A 21,382-nucleotide genomic window follows, 5' to 3' on the forward strand; every position below is an offset into this window, starting at 1 on the left:
TCAGGTCGTGATCTCATGGGCTCGATGATCCCCGCATCGGGCTTCTCCACTCAGCACAGACTCTGTGTCCCTCTCCCTCTGCTCCACTCACCCCCAATCCCCGCACGCCCTCTCTTTCTCTCTCAAAATAAATAAATAAAAATCTTAAAAAGAGGGAAGAAATTCATTCTAGGGCTCACCTTCGATTGGGCTCTTTGCATTTTAATTTCTGTCATTTTGGCTGAGGGTTTACTCCTTATTTCTCTCTTGTCTCTAGCTTCTGCAGGCCTCCTCCTCTTCCTCGTGCCCCCCCACCCTTCCTACCCACCCAGAAGCCCACCGCCCTTCCACACCCGGTGCCACCTCCCCCTCTGGCTCCATCCCCATCTCTCCTTGCCTCCATGCTGCCCTCCAGCCACACAACCTGCTCCAGGCCCGTCCTCTGTGACCCTGACCTCGACCCAGCCCCTCCACAGCCCAGACCTGTCACGGAGGTTTAGGGCCAGGCTTAAAGATCCAGCGGACCAAGGTTGAAACCCAACAGTAGGACCCCAGGCTAGTTGTTTGGCTTTCCTGTGGAAGAATCAAATGCCACTTAATTTGAATGAGGCTAAATGAGAGAAGTAGGCAAATTGCACGAGAATTACAGCACCTGGGACAGGTCCCCTCCTTCTTCCTCTAAGAGATCTTCCGGGAGCAGGATCGCAGTTTCCAGGGGCTTCTCTCTCCCGTCAACGTCTGGAGCCCAGAACGTTTTCAGGTTTCAGCCAACACACAATCACACAGGGGACCTACAGCTCCAGGCTCGTCGTGATAACGTTATTTTATGTTCTTGAAAGGAATGTTAAAGTGTCGGGTTTTCTTATTTTTGCAAGAAAGACTCATAATGACCCCAAGCTTGGGCAAGGTGTCATCAGTCAGTTTAAAGAAATATTTGTGGAATTAATCTAAACCCCAGCCACCACGAGCCCCCGCCCCCCCGAGGCCATGGCATGGTTTCTAGCATGTCTGGCTAACACGGGTTTCTCCTCCTCCTTGAAGTCCATACTACTGACTGCCTCTGTGAACCCCCTAACCCTTGACCACCTCCAGTTCGGCCCCTTTACCATGTCTGTTGTCATTTAACCTTTTATTTTATTTTATTTTATTTTTAAGATTTTATTTATCAGAGAGAGGTGGGGGGAGAGAGCGAGCACAGGCAGACAGAATGGCAGGCAGAGGCAGAGGGAGAAGCAGGCTCCCTGCTGAGCAGGGAGCCCGATGTGGGACTCGATCCCAGGACGCTGGGATCATGACCTGAGCCGAAGGCAGCTGCCCAACCAACTGAGCCACCCAGGCGACCCGTCATTTAACCTTTTAATGCCCCTTATAATTCCATGCGGAATGCAGGCACCCTCTTAGGGCCCCAGTAAATGTGGGGGCTTTGGCCAGAGGTCCATCCACAGCCAGGATCCCTCTGAAGTCTCCAGGGAAGAATCCTTTTTTGCCTCTCCCTAGCTTCTGGTGGTCTATAGGTGATTCACTCCAATCTCTGCCTCTGTCTTCACATGTCTGTCTCCCCGTGTGTCTGTGTGTCCCTGTGTCTTCACGTGGCCTTCACATGGACAGCAGTTGTACTGGACTTAAGACCCACCCTAACCCATTATGGCCTCATCTTAACTAATTCCCATCTGCGAAGACCTTAGTTCCAAATAAGTCCACATTGGTCGGTACTGGGGGATTTGGACACAAACGCATCTTTTCTAGGGAGATACAGTTCAACCCACAACAGAGTTTAATGTTGAAGAGTTATGTCTGTAGAGAGAAAAAGATAACGTGGAAAAGCAGACTTCAGGAGCACAGCCCAAAGTCACATAAACCAGATGTAAGAGAACATATCCTAGAAAAGGCTAGAAATAACCTATTTTGTGCAACATTTACATACACAGGTACGCAGGTATGTGTTTTTTCCAGATAAAGACTCCAGTGTAAAAGAACTAACAGTGAAACCCTTAGAGGACAGTGTCGACATCTACCAGCATAATCTAGGGGCAGGAGAAGCGATCTAAGGCCAGCGATTGTCCTTAACTACGTAAGGCAGTCCACAACTGGGAGCATGTGTAAGGAAGTATTCAGAACTCACTAGCAGTCCAGAAAATACAAAATAGTCACAGTGAAATGTCACCATACCCATAAGCCCAGCAAAAATGGGGTGGCGGGGATGCTTTTGTCCATGGTGGAAACGTGAACCATGAGGGCCTTTTCAGAAAGCAAGACAGTGACCTTGTTGGACTACTGAGGAGCAAAAGGTCAAGAAAGTTTTTCTGTTTCAGCACAAGAGGGAAATGTGTTCCTTGCCTAACCATTTGATGATATTAAGGAAGTAGCCTTAAAATTTTAGATGTGATAATGGTATTATGGTTAATTTGGAAGTAGTCCTTTTTTTTTTTTTTTTTTTTTTTTTGCTTCTTCCTCAAGAGGTTCATCCTGAACTGTTTACTAGTAAAATGATGTAATGATGTAACATCTGGGTCTTTACTTTAAGTAATCCAAGGAGCAAGGGGTTCAAGTGGTTGATGGTAGAAAGCAGGGGTCAGCACACTCACAGGCACGGGCCAAATCCTGCCGCCGGGTTTTGTGTATACAGTTTTCTTGGAATGCAGCCCTGCTCATTCTGCTACATATTTGTTGAGTATGTGTGAGGCTCCTTTTGTCCTCTGGCTTCTGCAGAATGGAGGACTTGCAGTGGAAAAGCAGACTTCGGGAGAACCATGTAGCCTGCAAAGCATAAAATATCTACTGACTGGCCTTTTACAGAAAATACTTGTGAACCCTTGTCCGTAAGGAAGCCAGTTTGGCTGGACATTCATAAAGGTTGATGCCGGGGACTGCATGAATGCTGATTGGATTAGACTCCGTGTTTGTAGGTTTCGATCTTTCCGTAATGAGAAGTTAAAGAAAAGAAAAAGCAACATGCTTTGACCCCGTGTATCCCATTTCTAGGAATCTACCTGTTGGAAATGAAGGCATCTATTAATAAGGATACATGTATAAGCATGTTAACTAAAATGGTTAAAAAAAAAAAAATACAGGGGTGCCTGAGTGGCTCAATGGGTTAAGCCTCTACCTTCAGCTCAAGTCATGATCCCAGTCAAGCCCCACATCGGGCTCTCTGCTTGGTGGGGAGCCTTCTTCTCCCTCTCCTGTTACTGCTCTCTCTCTCTGTCAAATACATAAAATCTTTAAATAAATAAATAAATAATTTTTAAAAAACCAATGCAAAACTGATCGTCTACCAGTATGGGAATGTTTCTTTAAATAAATAAATAAATAAATGATTTTTTAAGAACCAATGCAAAACTGATCGTCTACCAGTATGGGAATGTTTGTATGAATCACACCACCGTCCTGCCAGTACTTGTCTCTTTAAAGAACGGACTAGAATTTTGCCATCCCGCTTGGAGACTTTTTCATGACACATTTGCAGTTGAAAAAGGCAGGATGTAGAAAAGTCCGTATTTGGCAATCCCATTTCTAGAGAACAGGGGCAGAATGGACCCCTTCGGTAGGTAGTGGTGTGTGCATGTGTGTGTGTACGCGTGCATGAGACGCACAGCACATTCACGTGGCCCAGTGTGGAGTACCATCTATGGAAGGAGAAGCACAGCAAAACAGGAAAAGGAAAACACTTCTATTTAAACAGCTAGCGTGACACAGTCCCGTTCATGTGTTTGTGTTAAACTGTATCCGTGTATCCACACGATTTGCTACCTTCCAAAGAGAGTTAGGATTTTTAACGCAGCTGCAAAGGAGTGAATATTCTTAATGCACCTTAAGTAAGGGAATAAAAGAGAATTTGGATAGGGTTGGAAGAGACCCAGGAGTAGGGAATGTGAGAGGTAGAGTGACCCCTGCAGTCCTGGGCTAGCTAGGGAAGAAGTGTCCGTGGAAGGTTCTAGCGGTGAGAGAGAGGCGGCTGGATGGCCTTTGGGCCACAGCCGCTCCCTGATCTCAGCGTCTCTTCCTCCTGCTCCCGGAGAAATAATGTTTCCCTGGGGGATGAAAGGCATCCCTTTGTGCGGGCTCTAATTGCCGTGTTGTTGTGCCAAGTGAATGAGTGGTAGACAGGCACAGCAGCTGGGCACAGCCAATGCCAGGCAGCAAAGCCCGCTGCCTTAGGACAGCCTGGGCCAGCTGGCCTGGGAGTGCTGCCCATCTCTGCCCCCCACTGGGGGCCCTGCCTGTATGGGGGCCATGGGGCAGAGGGGTCCTCGGGGAGCTGGGGAGAAGTCACTGCAGGGAGAGAATGGGGTGGGGTGCCTGGGAGGGTCTCGGACACTCTAGAAGCGTATTCATCTCAGCCTCCCCTCCCCTCCCCCTCCCTCTTGTTTTTCAGACTGTCAGCATCAATAAGGCCATTAATACGCAGGAAGTGGCTGTAAAGGAAAAACACGCCAGAAATATCCTTTTGGATGTTGCTTGGAAGACCAACCCCGAGGCGGGTCGAATGGCGGGGACTGAGGTCAGGGCGAGGTGTCCTTGCTCAGCTGCGGAAAGGGGAACCCCCACAGTGGCCAGGCCTCCTGCAGGTTCCAGCAGCCTCGGTGGGCAGCAGCTGGCCTTTGAGACCACAGCTCATGGCGGGGGGGGGGGGGGGGGGGGCGGAGGGACCAAAGCCACTTCCGAGTTGAGCTCTGTACAGTTTACCAAGGACCCCACCCCTCTTGGGACTTCCCTTTGAGAGATTTCCTGAGGGCACAGGAGGGAGCGTCACCGCACTCCAGACCCTGCACTTGGCCCCTAGGGGCCACATGGACCACCCCCGTGGGAGCATGATTATCTCCCCTTCTCCTAGCTCAGAGCCGGTCAGTGGTCTGGGCTGCCATAGGCTGGCACCGGGGCTGAGCCATGGAAATTAGAGCCACCTGTGTGAGCTGGTTCCCCCGCAGTCAGCAGGGGAGAAGGCGGGACCCTCAACACAGCTTAGGGAGCTGGTGGCTTGGAAGTTTCCAGCACCCCACCACGCCGTACCTCTCCCCATGCTTTATTAGGCCTTGGGCAGCCACCCCGTGGGGTGTGACTTGGGAAGGAAGTGCAGGCCACACCCTTGTTGTTGGATCGCTTGGGATCTGCCCTTGAGGGATAGAGTCCACGAGCTCCAGAATTGCAACAGCGAGGCTACTGGAGAACTGGGGCAGAGCAGGGTGCAGCCCAGGGCCAGCAGAGGCTGGGCTTCTGTCTGGGACGAGCACCTGCCGCTTGCTTGCCTGGGCTCATCGTGGTGGCGGTGACACAGCCGGGTCAGAACAGCTCACATGGAGGCCATCCCACCTCCACCCCTGGCGGAGACGCTCCAGGTTCCCTGGCCAGAGGAGCCCTGCCCCACCAGCGGGATGCCTAGCCCATGGCAGACCGTCAGGAAGCGGTGCTAACAGCACGTCCTGCTCTTTATTGGTGGGAAGATACTTTGGTTGGACTTTAGGGCTTTGCTACAGGATGGGGGCTCCAGGTACCCCAGAAACCTGGCCCAACAGTGAGCCTCGTTAGACTTTGCCCTTTTATCCCCAGAAAGGCACAGTCCCCTTGCTTTACCGAGTCAAGAAAAGCCCCAGTAGATTTTTTCAGGGGGAGAAGACCTGGTCCTGACTCCTGTCTGCTAAGAATACTGATCCCTCCGATTGAGATATGAAGTAAGAGATGGTTGTCAGAGGTCAGTGTGCTCGGGACACATCAGACCCTCCCAGGGAGGCTACCCGGAGTGACAGAAGGGATACCAGAAGAAGGTTCTGGAATCCCACCTCAGCAGCAGTCTGGCTCGCTCTGGTGGGTCCAGCTGGATCTCCATGAGCCTTCGTCCCCTTGTCTGTCAAATGAAAGACTTGGCCAAAGAAGATCTCAAAGGTCTCACGTTCCCACTCTCACCTTCTGTGAGTTTCTCTGCGTCACCATTTCTAGGAGGTGGATTAAATGTTAAAAGGCTTGGCTCTGAAGGGCAGGATTTTCAAGCCTAAAGATATCACAAAACATTTATTCTTTATTGATTTTTTTGGAGACCGTCAGCCACTCTCAATCCCAGCTGAATAAGCATTTGGGAGTCTGACGTCAGAAGTGCTGTTCAGATAGCAACTGATCCTGGGTGTCTACCTGCCCCCCTGCCCGCCCCTACCGTGTATCTGCTCCCAGAGGACTAGAGACTAAGTCTTATCTATTTATTTTTTAAATATCCCTGAGTGTCTTTTATAGTGCCTGATACTGCAGTGGGTGCACTAAACTGCTTAGGAAATCAAAGGACAGAAAGGTCTCCTTGCCTCTTTCAAGGTCACGGTGCTTGGCTTAACTCTGCACTTGCTCCGGCTTCAGTAAAGTAACCACAGTCTGCCCTGAGACGTCCGCCCAGGAGAGGGGTGGGGAGCTGTCCTCTCTCCTCTTGGCTACCATCTAGCCTGAGGCGGCTCTGCTTCAGGGGAGACTGTGCCGTTATTTCAGAAATCCCTCCAAGACCTAAAGCTGACGTCAGCTTCCAGACCCAGAAGTCTGGGTTCAAGCCCGCCCCCCACCCTCGAAATGCAAATTTCAATCTGGGGAAGGAACTTGGTGATACCCTCTAGCCTGGAAGCAAAATGGCCTGTGTTCTGGATGAGTCATAGAGTTTCTGACCCCAGGCAAGTCTTTCTGTCCTGCGTGGCACTCCCCCTTTCTTACCTGAGTCTTGACAAAGGAGCCTGTAGTTCTGGGGAAAGACCTGCCCTTGGACTTGATGGTGCGCAGTTGCTGGGTGTGTGAGGCCCATGTAAGCGCTAACTTAAAATCACGCCAGACCAGATGGACGTTTATTGCGTGCACATCGTGGCTGGGGTCCGTGGGTGCGTTTGGAATTGGATCTCAGGCGGATGTGGCCTCAGGATCCCACATAGAGCGAGTTCAAGGTGTCGGGAGACGTGTGCGCCTCTGAACGAGACCAGGAAGGCTCATGAAAGGGGTGAGGTGTAACAGTCATTTTAAGTTTGGGGAAAATGCTTCCAGTTCCAGAATGACTAAGTCATTAGGACGGTGCGAGGGACGACACCGGGAATAGAGTCATCAGTATGTAATGGTGTTATCTGGTGACAGACCGTAGCTCCGTGAGGTTGTCCGAGAACTATGTCGGATACCAGAAAGGAATGTGCCATGATGGATCTGACCCGAGATGGATGCCGATTATCCTTCAATGAAGAAATCACAGAAAAGAGCAGAGTGCCTATTTGGGGAGGAGTCAGGTAACTGCTTGGAAGAGGAGCCGAGGTGTCCCCACCAGGGCCAGGGCCCCAGTGAAGAGCTGAAAGCGTGCCCTCGCATCTGGAGACTGGATAAGAAAGAACTTTGAGACACTGTAGCGTGTCGCTAAAATATGAGCTGTCATTATTCCCCCAAAGGTCCCTTCCTGCCCTCAGGTAACCCAGGGGAAGGGCAGAGTCTGCCTCCCACAGCAGAGCCCTGATGCCAGCCAAAGCTTCTACCCACTTAAAGGCAACCCAGGACCGCCGCTGGCCCAGAGCTCACTTGTGCCAATTGGAAAAGGCCCCATCCTTGCCTGTGTTTTCCATGACCCTCCCTCACCGTGCATACTGGGCACCCACCATGAGAAGGGAGCACAGACCTTTTGGTCTGTGGTCAACCGGCTGCCTCTCTCTAGCAACGCTGTCCTCTGCTGGAAGTTCTGCCACGTGTTTCACAAACTCCTCCGAGATGGACACCCAAACGTGAGTTCTGGGGCTGCAGGGGACGGCCAGGGGGCCAGGGACCCATGTGGGGAAAAAGGGGGATCGCCTGAGGCAAAAGGGGTGCTGTTTACTCTGGCACAGAGAGGGGCAGCTGCCCGTTTCTCCTGGCCTTTATGATTATTATTTTTTTAAAGATTTTATTTATTTGTTTGACAGAGAGAGACACAACGAGAGCGGGAACACAAGCAGGGGGAGTGGGAGAGGGGAGAAGCCGGCTTCCTGCCAAGCAGGGAGCCCGATGCGGGACTCGATCCCAGGACCTTGGGATCATGACCTGAGCCAAAGGCAGAAGCTTAAGAACTGAGCCACCCGGGAGCCCGTCTCCTGGCCTTTAGGCTGATTAGAGGTGGACTTGTCTGTCTGGTCTGCCCTTCTGCCCACCCCAGCCCCGTCTCACGCCATCCTCTGGTCCGGTTGTTTTCTTTTCTCTCATCAACTGTTTCCTTCCCTCTCCAGGTCCTGAAGGACTCCCTGAGATACAAAAATGAATTGAGCGACATGAGCAGGATGTGGGTGAGTTTGGAGACGCATCCGGGGGCCGCCTGCACCTGCCGCTCCTTCCCCAGCGGCCACAGAACAAGGACTGTGGAACAGAATGAATTCATCTCTTTCAGCTTGCTTAGGATTTCTCTCCTGAGCATCGAGGGGGGATCAGCAACGGCCCCCAATAGTACCGTGATAGCCACAGTCTTTCCTGGGGGCCCTGAAGCTGCAGGGAGGTTCTGGGGCCTGGGAGTGTCTCCTGCCGATGGAACCTCATGCCATAACACTCTCCAGGCATCGGGGTCCCTCGGCAGTGACTTGGCCACAATTCCTGTGTCTTTCTTCTGCTGGTCCCATGCAGGTCACAGAACACTGAGAACTAGCATTCCCAATTCTTACTGCCAGTACCTTTTCTTTCCCTTTTTTTCCCTGAAACTCTAGGGATTCTCCGTGCCTTAGGATGGGAGAGGAGGTAGCTGGGGGTATCAGAATCCATTAGAAAAGGTTTTTTATATACACGCTAGAATCTCTAGATTCTGCTGTCCACGGAGTATGTGTGTTGACAGCAGAGAATTTGCATTTTGAAGACTCTCTCGGGTCGATTCTGATACGTCTCTTTGCCCCCACTGGTTGAGAGGTCTGACCCTTTCCTTCCAATTCTTTTTTTTTTTTTTTTTTTTTAATTTTTATTTATTTATTTGACAGTCAGAGATCACAAGTAGGCAGAGAGGCATGCAGAGAGAGAGGAAGGGAAGCAGGCTCCCCGCTGAGCAGAGAGCCCGATGCGGGGCTCCATCCCAGGACCCTGAGATCATGACCTGAGCTGAAGTCAGAGGCTTAACCCACTGAGCCACCCAGGCGCCCCTCCTTCCAATTCTTACCTACATCTGTCTGCATTCACAGAATGTTAGCAGTGGTGTCATCCAGGGCATCCATTGCTGATGAGAATACAGGCCCAGAAGGAAGCAGCCTTTCCTATGTCAGGCTAGTGGGTCTGAACAAAGCTAAGATGTCCCCTTACCTCCTAGGTGCATGCTGGAGAGCTTTCGCTGGTGTCTCTAAACACGGCAAGCGTCGGTCTTCTTTTTTGTTAGAATTTGCTGGGTGTCTCTTTTCCACCCTTTTACTTTTGACTTTATATATTCTATGTCGTAGAAAAGTCCCTTCTCAGTAGCATTTAGTTGAATATTGTTGCTTTTCTTCGTGATGGCAGTCTTTGTCTTTTTGCTGCACATTTACCCCATTTACATGCAAGGTATTTTTAGATTTCTGTCTTCCATCTCAGTTTATTTTGTTTGCCTCTTCTGTCCTGTTTCTCTTCTCTTCTTGTCTTCTTTCTATCTACTGGTTATTTTTTTCTCCTTCCATTCCTCCCTTAAACGAGTTAGGAGATTGTTTTTAAAACTCTGCTTTTATTTTTTTGCTCTTTTGTACGTTATCCAATAATTACAGAAGGCATGTTTAGTTTATCAAGAGCTAAAATTCATGTCTTTGGCCGTTTCCTCTATAACGTAAACCTTAGAATATTTTCACTCCGTGCCCTCCCTCCAAACGGGTATGTTATGGTTGTCATGTATTTTAATTTTGGTTTTGTTTTTCTTTTTAGGTTCTCTAAGATAATTTATCTTAATCGTTTTTATTCTGTGCTCCTTCTTTTCATCTGCATTCTAACATCTGGGATCGCTTTTTCTCTGCCTGAATTATTTCCTTTAGTGAGAGCCTCATAGTGACAAATAACCAATTTTACTTGTTTGGGAATGTCTTTATTTCACCCTCCTCTGTGGAAATGCTCTCCCTGGGTTTAGGATTCTGGAGTAACAGTTATTTTCTCTCAACACAGGGCAGTATTATTCCAGATACCCTTCCACTGACTTCTGGATTCCATTATTTCCATGAAGTTGGCTGTCACACTCACTGTCCCTTCTTCGAAGCAAATCTGCTTTTCCTCTGGTCATTTTTAAGATCTTACTAGGAAGAGGTGCAAATGTATTTGGGATTCTTTAGATTTCTTAAATCTGTGGGGTAATATCTTTTATCAGTTATGAAAAATTCTCTTTTTCTCTTCAACTATCGCTTTTCTCCATTCTGTATTTCCCCCAAGACTTTGGTTATGACGGTCTTTCCTGCTCTATACCCCAGTGCCTTTTTTTTTTTTTTTTTTTTAAGATTTTATTTATTTATTTGACAGAGAGAGAGAGATCACAAGTAGGCAGAGAGGCAGGCAGAGAGAGAGCGGGAAGCAGGTTCCCCGCCGAACAGATAGCCTGATGTGAGGCTCGATCCCAGGCCCCTGAGATCATGACCCAAGCTGAAGGCAGAGGCTTAACCCACTGAGCCACCCAGGTGCCCCCCCCCCCCTTTTTTAAGCTCTACATACAACACAGGGCTTGGGCTCATGCTCAAGAGATCAAGAGTTTCATGCACCACCAACTCAGCCAGCCAGGCGCCCCCTCACCCCATGTCTTTAAACCATGTTTCTTTGTTTTCTACCTGTTTGCCTCTTAACTGCATTCTGGATAATTTCCGCAAATGTAACTTTCAGCTGGGTCTAATCTGTTGTTAAACCTCTTCATAAGATTTATAATTTTAATCTAGCTTTTATTTCTTGGAGGGTTTTTTTTTTTTGGCTCCCCAAATCTGCTTGTCATTTTTTTTTTTTTAAGATTTTATTTATTTATTTGACACAGAGAGAGAGAGAAATCACAGGTAGGCAGAGAGGCAGGCAGAGAGAGAGGAGGAAGCAGGCTCCCCGCTGAGCAGAGAGCCCCATTCGGAGCTTGATCCCAGGACCCTGGGATCGTGACCTGAGCTGAAGGCAGAGCCACCCAGGCGCCCCTGCTTGTCATTTTTTATGATTTCTTGTGTCTTACATGTATTTTGAAACAGCCTCTATTATCTTAGACAAATTAGACATTGATCTCATCTATTATTTCTTATACTTCCATTATCTAAAGCCCTTCAAGAACCGTTCCTGCCGTTTGTTGTTTTTGATGAATGTTGTTGACACTAAGGAGTTTCTTCTTGTGCTTCTTTTTAACTGTACGTTGTCCATTTTCCCAGGAATCTTATTTGTGGGAACTCTTTCAACTCAGGTTCCTCTAGAGAGAATGGATATTTGAGATCACTCTAAATTCTCAACTTAGGGTTTTGTGAATTCCAGGCAGATCCCCTTGAGTTTTGGCTCCTGGCTCCAATTCCTAAGAGTAGTTTTTCCCTCCCTCTGATCACAGCAGTGTTTTGAGGTCCTCGGGGAGGACTCCTTTGGTGTGGGAGTGCTGGGATCCGTGTTATTTCCAGTTCACCCTTTGTCCTGCTACACCAGGGAAGCAGTCTTTTCCTCTTCCACCAGACTCTTCAAGGTGGGCCCTGTCTCCTATTCACCACCTGGTTCCCGAGGTCCAGAAAAACCCAAATTCAGTTCACCTGGCGTGGCAAAACCCCTGTCCCCACCAACCCCGTCCCCCCGAATTCCACTTACTCCCCTACTACCTGCTTGGACTCAGTCCCTGGCCTGAGGATTCCGTACTTTCTCATTAGTTCAGTAATGCCTTCAAAAAGAAGTTTGAAATATTTTACCCAATATTTTCGTAGTTTTCAATGGGAAGGATCACCCAGATACCTAGCCCGACTTGTTATCCAAACTGGAATTCCTTTAGGCCTTGTTTCCTATGGCGTTGTCTCTTCCATTTGGCTTAGAGTTTCTGGATATTAGATACCTTTTTCTTTAATTTTTTTTTTTAAATTAAGACTTCATTTTAAAAAAAGATTTATTTATTTGCGAGAGAATCAGGGAGGGGCAGGGGGAAGGGGAGAGAGCGTCTCGAACAGACTCCTCACTGAACATGAAGCCCAGTGTGGGGCTCGGTCCCAGAACCCCAAGATCAAGACCTGTGCCGAAATTAAGAGTCGGCCACTTAACGGACTGAACCACTCAGATACCTCCTAATTTTTTTTTTTTTTTTTTTTTTACAGCAAGTTTTAGGTTCACAGCCTCCAAACACATGTAATGCCCCCCGTTTATGAACATACCCTGCCAACATAGTTCATTTGTTACAAGTGACTCAGCTTCTCTGATAACATCATAATCATCCGAAGTCCGTGGTTTGCATTATAGTTTATGGGGGGTGTTGGTCGTATACTCTGCGGCTTTGGGCAAATGTATCAGGACTTGTACCCACCATGGTGATACCGCACAGAATAGTTCCACTGACTCCAAAGGTCCTCCGTGTTCCACCTGGTCATCCCTCCCGTCTCCCCCAGCCCTTGGCAACCACTGGTCTTTGACGCTCGCCATAGTTCTGTCTTTTCCAAAAGGTCATGGAGTGGGAATCCTAAAGTATGTCACCTTTTCAGACCCACTTCTTTCCCTTAATAACATTCGGTTCAGGTCCCCCCATGTCTTTTCAGGTCGTGATAGCTCGTTTCCCTTAGAGTGCTCAGTAATACTCCATTGTCCAAAGGGACCGCAGGTTACCTACCCATTCCCCAACTAGGAGTATCTTGGTTGCTTCCACGTTTTGTTTTTTTTTTTAAAGATTTTATTTATTTATTTGACAAAGAGAGAGAGAGAGATCACAAGCAGGCAGAGAGGCAGGGAGAGAGAGAGGGGGGAAGCAGGCTCCCCGCTGAGCAGAGAGCCCGATGCGGGGCTCGATCCCAGGACCCCGGGATCATGACCTGAGCAGAAGGCAGAGACTCAACCCATTGAGCCACCCAGATGCCCCTGCTTCCACGTTTTGGCCATTATAAATAAGGCTGCCATAAACACCCATGAGCTGGTTTGGTTTGGATGTTCAACTCCTTTGGGTAAAAACCAAGGAGCGTCATTGCTGAGTTATGTGGCAAAAGTGAGTTTGGTTTTATAAGAAACTGCCAAACCGTCTTCAAAAATGGCTGCAGCATTCTGCATTCTCACCAGGCAATGACCGAGAGGTCCTGTTGCCCACATAGTGGAATTTGGTGTTATCAGTATTCTGGATTTTGGCCATTCTCATAAGTGTGTGCTAATGCCTCCGTGTTGTTTTAATTTGTGTTTCCTGGTGACATGTAATGTCGAGCATCTCTCCATTTATTCATTTGCTATCTTTTTTTTTTTTTTTTAAAGATTTTATTTATTTATTTGACAGAGAGAGAGATCACAAATAGGCAGAGAGACAGAGAGAGAGATGAGGAGAAGCAGGCTCCCTGCCGAGCAGAGAGCCCAATGCGGGACTCGATCCCAGGCCCCTGGGGTCATGACCCGAGCCGAAGGCAGAGGCTTAACCCACTAAGCCACCCAGGCGCCCCTCATTTGCTATCTTCTTTGTATGTCTTCTTTGGAGAGGTGTCTGTGAAGGTCTTCAGCCCATTTTTTAAAAATCAGGTTGTTTGTCTTATTGTTGAGTTTTAAGACTACCTTGTATGTTTCAGATAATAGTCCTTTATCAGGTGTGTCCCAGTCTGTGGGTTCTCATGCTCTCGACGGTGATTTTTCCAGACATTTTGTAATTTTAATGAAGCCCATCTTGATCAGTTATTTCTCTCATGAAGCATGACTCTAATCTATCTCAAAAGTCATTGCCATACCCAAGGTCGTCTGTTACCTCCTATGACTTTCATAGCTTTACGTTTTACACTGAATGATCCGTTCATCTTCTGCCTTTTTTTTTTTTTTTTAAAGATTTTATTTATTTATTTGACAGACAGAAATCACAAGTAGGCAGAGAGGCAGGCAGAGAGAGAGGAAGGGAAACAGGCTCCCCGCTGAGCAGAGAGCCTGATGCGGGGCTCTATCCCAGGACTCTGGGATCATGACCTGAGCTGAAGGCAGAGGCTTTAACCCACTGAGCCACCCAGGCGCCCCCATCTTCTGCCTTTTGATCCTGGTGCATTTTCGAGTGAGATAAGGTTGTCTTCGATGAGGAGCATAGTTTCGCTTTGTCTGCTCTCTACTACTTTCTAATTTTTCCATGATGAACAAGTACAATGTACAATTACGATTTTTCGTAGAAAACGAATATATTAGGAAATAATCTGATCTCTGGCATTGATACTTTTCAACCTCCTCTGATGACCCCGCTCCCTCTGGTGCCCCTCAAGGTGTGTTTCGGGGGGTGGGGGGTTCCTCTAGTCTAGAGGAGGTAGAAGTCAGAGCGCATGTGGGAACCACAGCTGTTCAGCTCAAGAGTTCTTCGTGCCCCCCTCTTTTGTGTGCAGGTAAGAGTCTCAAGCATCACTCTGCTAATTCCAGCGTCTTCCTGGGCACCCAGGATGTGACCGCATGGGCAGATTCCACAGGAAGGCTTGTTTGTCCCCAGCTAGGATCTGTCCCATTCCAGTCCCCATCCCATGTAAAACCCTCTAGCTGCCCTCAGTCGGCTGGAATCCATCTGGAGGAGCTGTTTCCTCTGCTGTACTTAGAGAGAGAGACAGGAGGAAGGAAGCAGCCTGTGACCAGACTGATTACTCTGGGTGGGATACTTAAATTCTTACATCAGAAGCCATGTCTAGAATTCATGCAAAGGAAGTTCTCGTGTTTGTACACAGGATTGTCCTGTAAGAACAGTCATTGAAATATAGCTTATGATAGAAAGCATGCCTACGGTGAAGACGTACAGTGGTAGGGAGTTCATTTGATAAATTACAGTACTCACTCAATAACAGTTTAAATAACAATTATATTTAAAAAAAGAAACAATTATATATATTGTTATATGGAAATATAACAATAAATAACTCAGTAACAATTTAAGTGTTGTTAAAGATATCGCTAAAAATAAAGAAACAAGAACATTTGAGAAGGTAGGGAAAAGAAGTGAAGTATATTAAGTTAAAAAATGGGTTCCATTTTATATTTGAGAATAAAGGTGGAACACAGAGAATTTTTATGTCCGTGAAACTATTGTGCATGATACTGTAATGGTAAGTACCGGATGTTATCCGTTTGTCAAAACCCGTAGGATGTACCACACCGAGAGTGATTCCTGATGTCAGCTTCACTGTGGACAATGATGATGTATCAGGGAAGGTTTGTCAGTTGGGACGAATGTCTTGCTCTGGTGCTGAAGTTGACGAGTTGGGGGCAGGGCATGGTTTTATACACCTGGAAGAAGGGGGTGTATAGGACATCCCCGTACTTTCTGCTCAATCCTGCTGAGAATCTAAAACAGCTCAAAAAAATAACATCTACATGTCAGCATCTACATGACTCAGGCAGAAGAGCATGTGACTTATTTTTTTAAGATTTTATTTGAGCGAGAGTGACCCTACATGGGGGAGGCGTAGAGGGAGAGAGAAAAGCAGGCTCCCCTCTGAGCAGGGAGCCCGAAGCAGGGCTCCACCCCAGGACTCCGGCATCATGACCTGAGCCAAAATCACGAGTCAGATGCTCAACCGACTGAGCCACCCAGGCGCCCCAAGCATGCGACTCTTACTCTCAGGGTTGTGAGTGTGAGCCCCATGTTGGGTGTAGAGATTACATAAATAATAAAACTTCAAAAAAAAAAGTCTATTGAAATTGAAAAAAAAAATTAAATAACATGTCGTACTCCAGAATGTTTGCCGTGATTCCTCCTGGTGTTTAGATTAAGGGTGACTCGTTTGTACGTGTGCTTGTCTATATATCTTCTAAAATTCTCTGCAATGGCCGTTTGTTTCTTTCAGAAGTAGAAAAAAATATATCGACGACCTGGCGGGGCGCCTGGGTGGCTCAGTGGGTTAAGCCACTGCCTTTGGCTCAGGTCATGATCTCAGGGTCCTGGGATCGAGTCCCGTGTCGGGCTCTCTGCTCAGCGGGGAGCCTGCTTCCTCTCTCTTTCTCTCTGCCTGCCTCTCTGCCTACTTGTGATCTCTGTCTGTCAAATAAATAAATAAACTCTTTAAAAAAAAAAGAAAACAGACGACCTGGCTGTCAGTCTCTGCCCCAAATGTTAGTACTGATACCCTGCTTTCTATTCGTTTCCCGAAAGGGCCACCTGAGCGAGGGGTACGGCCAGCTCTGCAGCATCTACCTCAGACTGCTAAGAACGAAGATGGAATATCACACCAAAGTGAGTCTGCTCCCCACGGTTCTGCCCGCTCCTCCCCCATGCCCCTCACCCCCACCCCGGCCACCACCGGGAGCCGAACTCTCACGCCTTTCCAGGAATAGGTTGGCCCAGGACCCCATCACTCAAGGGAGCGTTTATATCCTATCCAGTGAGAGGAAGATGGTAGGACAGCTGCTGCGGGACACGGGGCTGGGATTCTGGTCCACATCTCCCGCACCCTCCTCCCCCTTTGGCAGAGAAGGGCCCCAGCCCGCAGGCTGCCTGAGGAAAATGTTTCAGAAGCATTGCCTTGACTGTTAATAAAAACAGCCCCTTTTAGGTACTGAGTTCCCACCTAGAACCCCACCCTGCTGTGCTAGCCCGTCCTGTTGAAACCGTGCCTAGGAAGGCTGTGTTCCTATAGCCTAAGACCCTGAAACCAGGAGCCTGCTCCAGTGTCTTGCCTTGTCGCACAGCTCCTCGGTGATGAGGTGGGACTTGAACCCAGGCCCGTAGGGCACGAAAGCCCCTGCTGCTCCGTGGGCAGCCTTCCCTCTGCTCGTGTAAGAGCCCAGTGCTGGCCGCAGCCCAGAACTGGGTCAGGTTCTGAAGAGAGAAAGGTGAAGGGACTTTGGCCTGGCCTCCGGGAGTCATATTTGCTTGGGAGACAAGCCAGGCCAGTCCGGTGAGGACCAGAACTGCGAGATGCCCAGGATGGTACAGGAGCTTGTAACAGGGTCCTGCGCCCAGACGCTGGCGACCCTGGCAGGCTTCTATCCGGCGGGACACCTGAGCCCACCGCCAGGTCAGGGGCTGTGACACCAGCAGCCGTTTGTCATCTCACACCTCCGTGGGTCGGGAGTTCCAGAAGGACTGGGCAGGGCAGTTGAGCGTGCAGGTCCCGCAGGCGGTCCCAGCCCGGTGCTGGCTAGCGCTGGGGCAGCGTGGAGCTGGCCTGGCATCTCCCTCCTCGTGAAGTCTCAGTGCGAGTGAGAACTTCCCTGCAGCCTGGCCAGGCTCCCGGGAGGACAAGGTAGAAGTGCGTGGCATTCATGTGACCCAGCCTCGAAGTCACGGAGCGTCCCTTCCACTGCCCTGTATGGGCTGAGGCATCACGGGGGTTCCTGGAGACAAAGGGATGGGGCAGGGACCACACCACCCAAGGTGAATGTCGAAGTCACATTGTAGACAGCGTGTCGAGCCGGAGAGGCAGCCAGTGCTGGACGTACAGTGTGCAGGTCTGCCCTCTGACCCCACAGTCCGTTCCCCACCCTCCCTCCCTCCCAAGGAATACACCCACACCCCAGACCCCCACATCCTTGTCTGCCACCTTGCAAGGGGAGAGGAGGGCAGGGCGGCCGTTCCAGGCAGAGGATCAGCCTCAGACAGAGGGCTTGGCCTAGCACAGTTTGGGGTTCCTGAGGGATGGGCTGCAGACCCACATCAGTGTGAGGAACGGGCTGGTTGGGGGTGGGGGGCTGACCCGGCAGGTGTGTGAGACCCTCCCACTCAGAGTGGAAGACGGTGAGAGCCAGATTAGGACGGTGGTCCTGGGACAGGCAAGAGTGGTGGGGTCTCTCTGAAGACTGGCAGGAGGGTGGGAGGGGCAACAGCTACGGAGATGTGGGGCTCATGGGAGGGACCTGGGTGATCAGGAGCCCAGAGAGGCCGAGTGAGGTCACGGGCGCTCTGCATTCTGAGCTCCGGGAGGACAGAGGACAACAGAGGACAGTTGTGTGTGTCTCCTCGTGTCCTGGGTCCTGCCCAGCATCTAGCCTAGAACAGGGACTCAATCAGGACTCCTTGGATGAGGGACGGAATGAACCAGAACCTAGATTGGATTGACTAGCGCACGAGGAGGGCTGATCCTGAGTCAGGAGAGAGAAGCTGGAGGAACGGAAGGACAGCTGGTGGCACGTTCAGAACGGGGAAGGGAGTGGGAAACAGGATGCCGAGGGGTTCCAGGGATGTAAGGAGGAAGGCGCATACCAGGGTGGTGGTGTGGGGGCCAGGCACCCGGTTCGCCGGAAAGGGGAGCCCACAGCTCCAGCAGCAAGGACGGGGAAGGGGCCCTAAGGCTGGAGAACACGATTCAAGGGGACTCGAGCTGTGAGTCCTTCTCAGGGACATTGGCAGCTGGTCCTCGCACAAAGGCCCAGGGTCACCAGGGTTGCCAGCGGTGTGGTGGAAGGACCGGACCCAAGAAGGGGCGCCCGGAACAGGTCTCTGTAATGTCCAGATGGAGCGAGGAGGTTAGATATGGCCAGAGGGGGGCGCCCAAGGAACTGACCGACTCTTGACATTCTGGAGCCGGGGTGGTGAGCCTTGCCCACAGGAGCGGGCGGCCCGGAGCCCGGAGGCGGGCGGAGGAGGATTTCTGTCTTCAGAGCCCAGAGTGTTCTCCGTGGAACTGATTCCTCCCTTGACGCCTGCACCTTTCCGGTTGCCACGAGTTCCATCCACTCCAGGCAGGCCGCGCTGGGGAAAAGATAATGATACCGATGATGATGCGTAATAGTTTTTCCGGACTTTGGGGCCACAAAGCATAATGTTTTCCAACCTCCAGGATTGTTTCATGATGTTTCCCTAACGTCAATATGCAAATGGGTTTGTCTTCCCTGAGCTCCCCGTGGCAGGTGTGGGAAGTGGCCCGAGGACAGAGGGAAGCATGGGTGAGGGCCGGCGGCTGTCACGCTGGGTCTCGCAGCAGGGCCAGCGAGCATCTTTAGAAGAATGTCCCAGAACACGAATTGTTAGGGCCAAGCCCTGCCTGGCTCCCAGGTGTGGGACCGAGCCTTTCCCTCTGATGACAGGTAGTGGCTGTTCTCTGCTGGAGCTGGTCAGGGGCTCTGTGGGCACCGACATGGCCCCCGAGAAGGGTATTTGTGCTGCCTGAACAGAGCCGTGAAGCCTGCGGCCGGCTTGCCTGCTGTCAGCCTGAGATGCTCTGTCCTGATGTCATTCCTCTGCCTCCCTTTCCAGAATCCCAGGTTCCCAGGCAACCTTCAGATGAGCGACCGGCAGCTGGATGAGGCCGGAGAGAGCGACGTTAACAACTTGTGAGTGGCTGTGGACCCAGCGGGGAAGCAGGCTCCACGTTGCCCCTCTAGCTGGGGTCACACGGGGCCTGGTGGCAAGGGCAGTGGCTGGGCTGTCGGTGCTTCATCCGGAGGGGGTGTGACCCTTTGCCCTCCCCTCTGCCACCGTCCCTGTGGAAGTCACCCTACATGATCTTCACATGGCCTTAAGACCCACGTGGGTGAGGGCTAAGGTTCGGGCGTGTTGCGGTGGGTGTGTGTGAGTCAGTGACACAGAGCAGGGCGGAGGGGACTGAGGAGGGGCTGGCCTCAGGCTTTGGAACAGAACCTCTCCCTCCTCTGCCGTCCAGTTTCCAGCTAACAGTGGAGATGTTTGACTACCTGGAGTGTGAACTTAATCTCTTCCAAACTGGTGAGTCTCTCCCTCCCATCTGGCCCAGGCTCTCATGGGAATTGCCTAATTCCAAGCTTTATTCCCGGCTTGGACCAGCCGTCCTAGCCCCCTTCTCCCTCCAAGGTTGGGCCGCACAGGCCAGGAGACGGCAGTGTCCCCACCCTATCTCCCCCGCCCTCCTCGTCCCTGGCGCGGGGAGGGGCAGGAGCTCGGTGGGTGCTTCCAGAGTCGGTGATTGCATTCTGAGCGGAACAACCAGGCTGCCCACCCTGCAGGCCTCCCAGAGCCCAGAGGCGGGTCTGACCTCTTTGATAACCTTTGGACGGGGACCCCAGCGCTGGCCGGTGCTCAGTCTGCCACCAAGCTGGGCTGGCACTCGGGTCGGATGGCTGCTAAGGATGGGGGTTGCCGTGTGCCCTTTGGCCGGCAGCCAGGGTCGACCAGCTGGTCGAGTTGAGCTGTTGGCCAAGTCCATGCGAGAGGCCCACGAAGCCCCTTTCCACTAGCAAGGGGAGTTGGGCCACCCTTCCAGTCTCCCTTCGCGGAGGGTTTCGGTGCCCCCCGGCTGTCAGCCCCCAGCCCTTCCCTGTCGTGAATCAGGAAGGAAGCAGTCCCGTTCCCTTCTCTCTGGCGTCCTCTCTTCCCACACCTGCCAGCATGGCCCCCCCTTCTCTCCCAGGGAAGAGTAGAGCCCGTTTTCTAAGATTCAAGATGCTCCATGAAAAGTGTCCAGCCAGCGCTGGGCCAGGGCAGCAAACGCCTTCGTATTTCGGCCGATCGGTTCAGTGCTGGATGTGGGAGACGATCACCAGAGCCAGTTGGGAACCGTGGTTTGTAGGGAAAGAAGAAGATCCTTGGCCTGCTAGCAACTTCTAGAAGTCTGTTGACTTCTACAAAAGTCGATAGAGAAGTAAAAATGAAACACCAAATAGAATCCCTACCTTAAGGTGTTCCCAGCCGAGTAAGAGAAATGGTATGGATGCATTTTTTTTTTTTTAATTTTTTTAAGTTTGATTTAACTATTGTAGAGCGAGAGCACAAGCAGGAGGGGCAGAGGGAGAGAGAATATCTCCAGCAGATCCCTCGCTCAGCACGGAGCCCAACTTGGGGCTCGACCCTATAGCTCATGCGATCGCGTGACCTGAGCCGAAACCAAGAGTCGAACGCTTAACCGCCTGAGCCACCCAGACGCCCGTACCTGGCTGTTCTTACAGGCGTGGATCACTTGTATCATCATCACTGGATACTGAGCTCCTCCCCGGAATCAGGAACCATGTCCTCCTCATCCATGAATAACTTCCCTCTGTTCGAGCCCGGTGTCTGGTACATAGCAAGTGCTCAGCAAAATTCAGGAATGTGTGCTTCGGATAACAGCAGTGATGAAAAGATAGGGGGCCAGTGCTCATAACCAGTATCAATATCCCACCCAATGCCGTGGGCCTGTCGGGAGTGAATCAGCCACTTTTGCTAGAGTGGAGCTACCCCAAGTCTTGGCACAAACCCCAAGATCGTTAAGTGCTGGTGGCTTTCTTGCCCCTGAGCCAGCGTGGGTTCGGAATCAAGAGCCCTCGACCACTGGTCTCCCCCACTCCCTCTCCTGTCCCCCGGTCCCCACTGTGTGCTGCCGAAACCAAGGCAGCTGGTATGGGAAAAAGTCTCCCCAGCTTCTGAGTCCTAGTCTGTGACCCTGCGAGGTTCCCACCCATCCCCTGAGGTTCCCTTGGTTTTCCGCTTTGGGAAACA

At 50.7% G+C, this 21,382-nt stretch overlaps 1 protein-coding gene across 2 annotated transcripts in view; it reads left to right on the plus strand.

Moving 5' to 3' along the window:
* Positions 1-21,382, plus strand: part of HIP1 (huntingtin interacting protein 1) — a 139,759-nt gene that overhangs the window by 88,608 nt on the left and 29,769 nt on the right. For both annotated transcript variants that reach the window (XM_059154928.1, XM_059154927.1), the window contains exons 2-7: positions 4,355-4,418; positions 7,555-7,697; positions 8,175-8,231; positions 16,148-16,228; positions 19,190-19,266; positions 19,596-19,657. In XM_059154928.1, coding sequence (XP_059010911.1) covers positions 4,355-4,418; positions 7,555-7,697; positions 8,175-8,231; positions 16,148-16,228; positions 19,190-19,266; positions 19,596-19,657 — 484 coding nt within the window. The remainder of the gene's footprint in view (positions 1-4,354; positions 4,419-7,554; positions 7,698-8,174; positions 8,232-16,147; positions 16,229-19,189; positions 19,267-19,595; positions 19,658-21,382) is intronic.

This window comes from Mustela lutreola, chromosome 17 (assembly GCF_030435805.1).
Source record: "Mustela lutreola isolate mMusLut2 chromosome 17, mMusLut2.pri, whole genome shotgun sequence".
Classification (NCBI taxonomy): Eukaryota; Metazoa; Chordata; class Mammalia; order Carnivora; family Mustelidae; genus Mustela; species Mustela lutreola.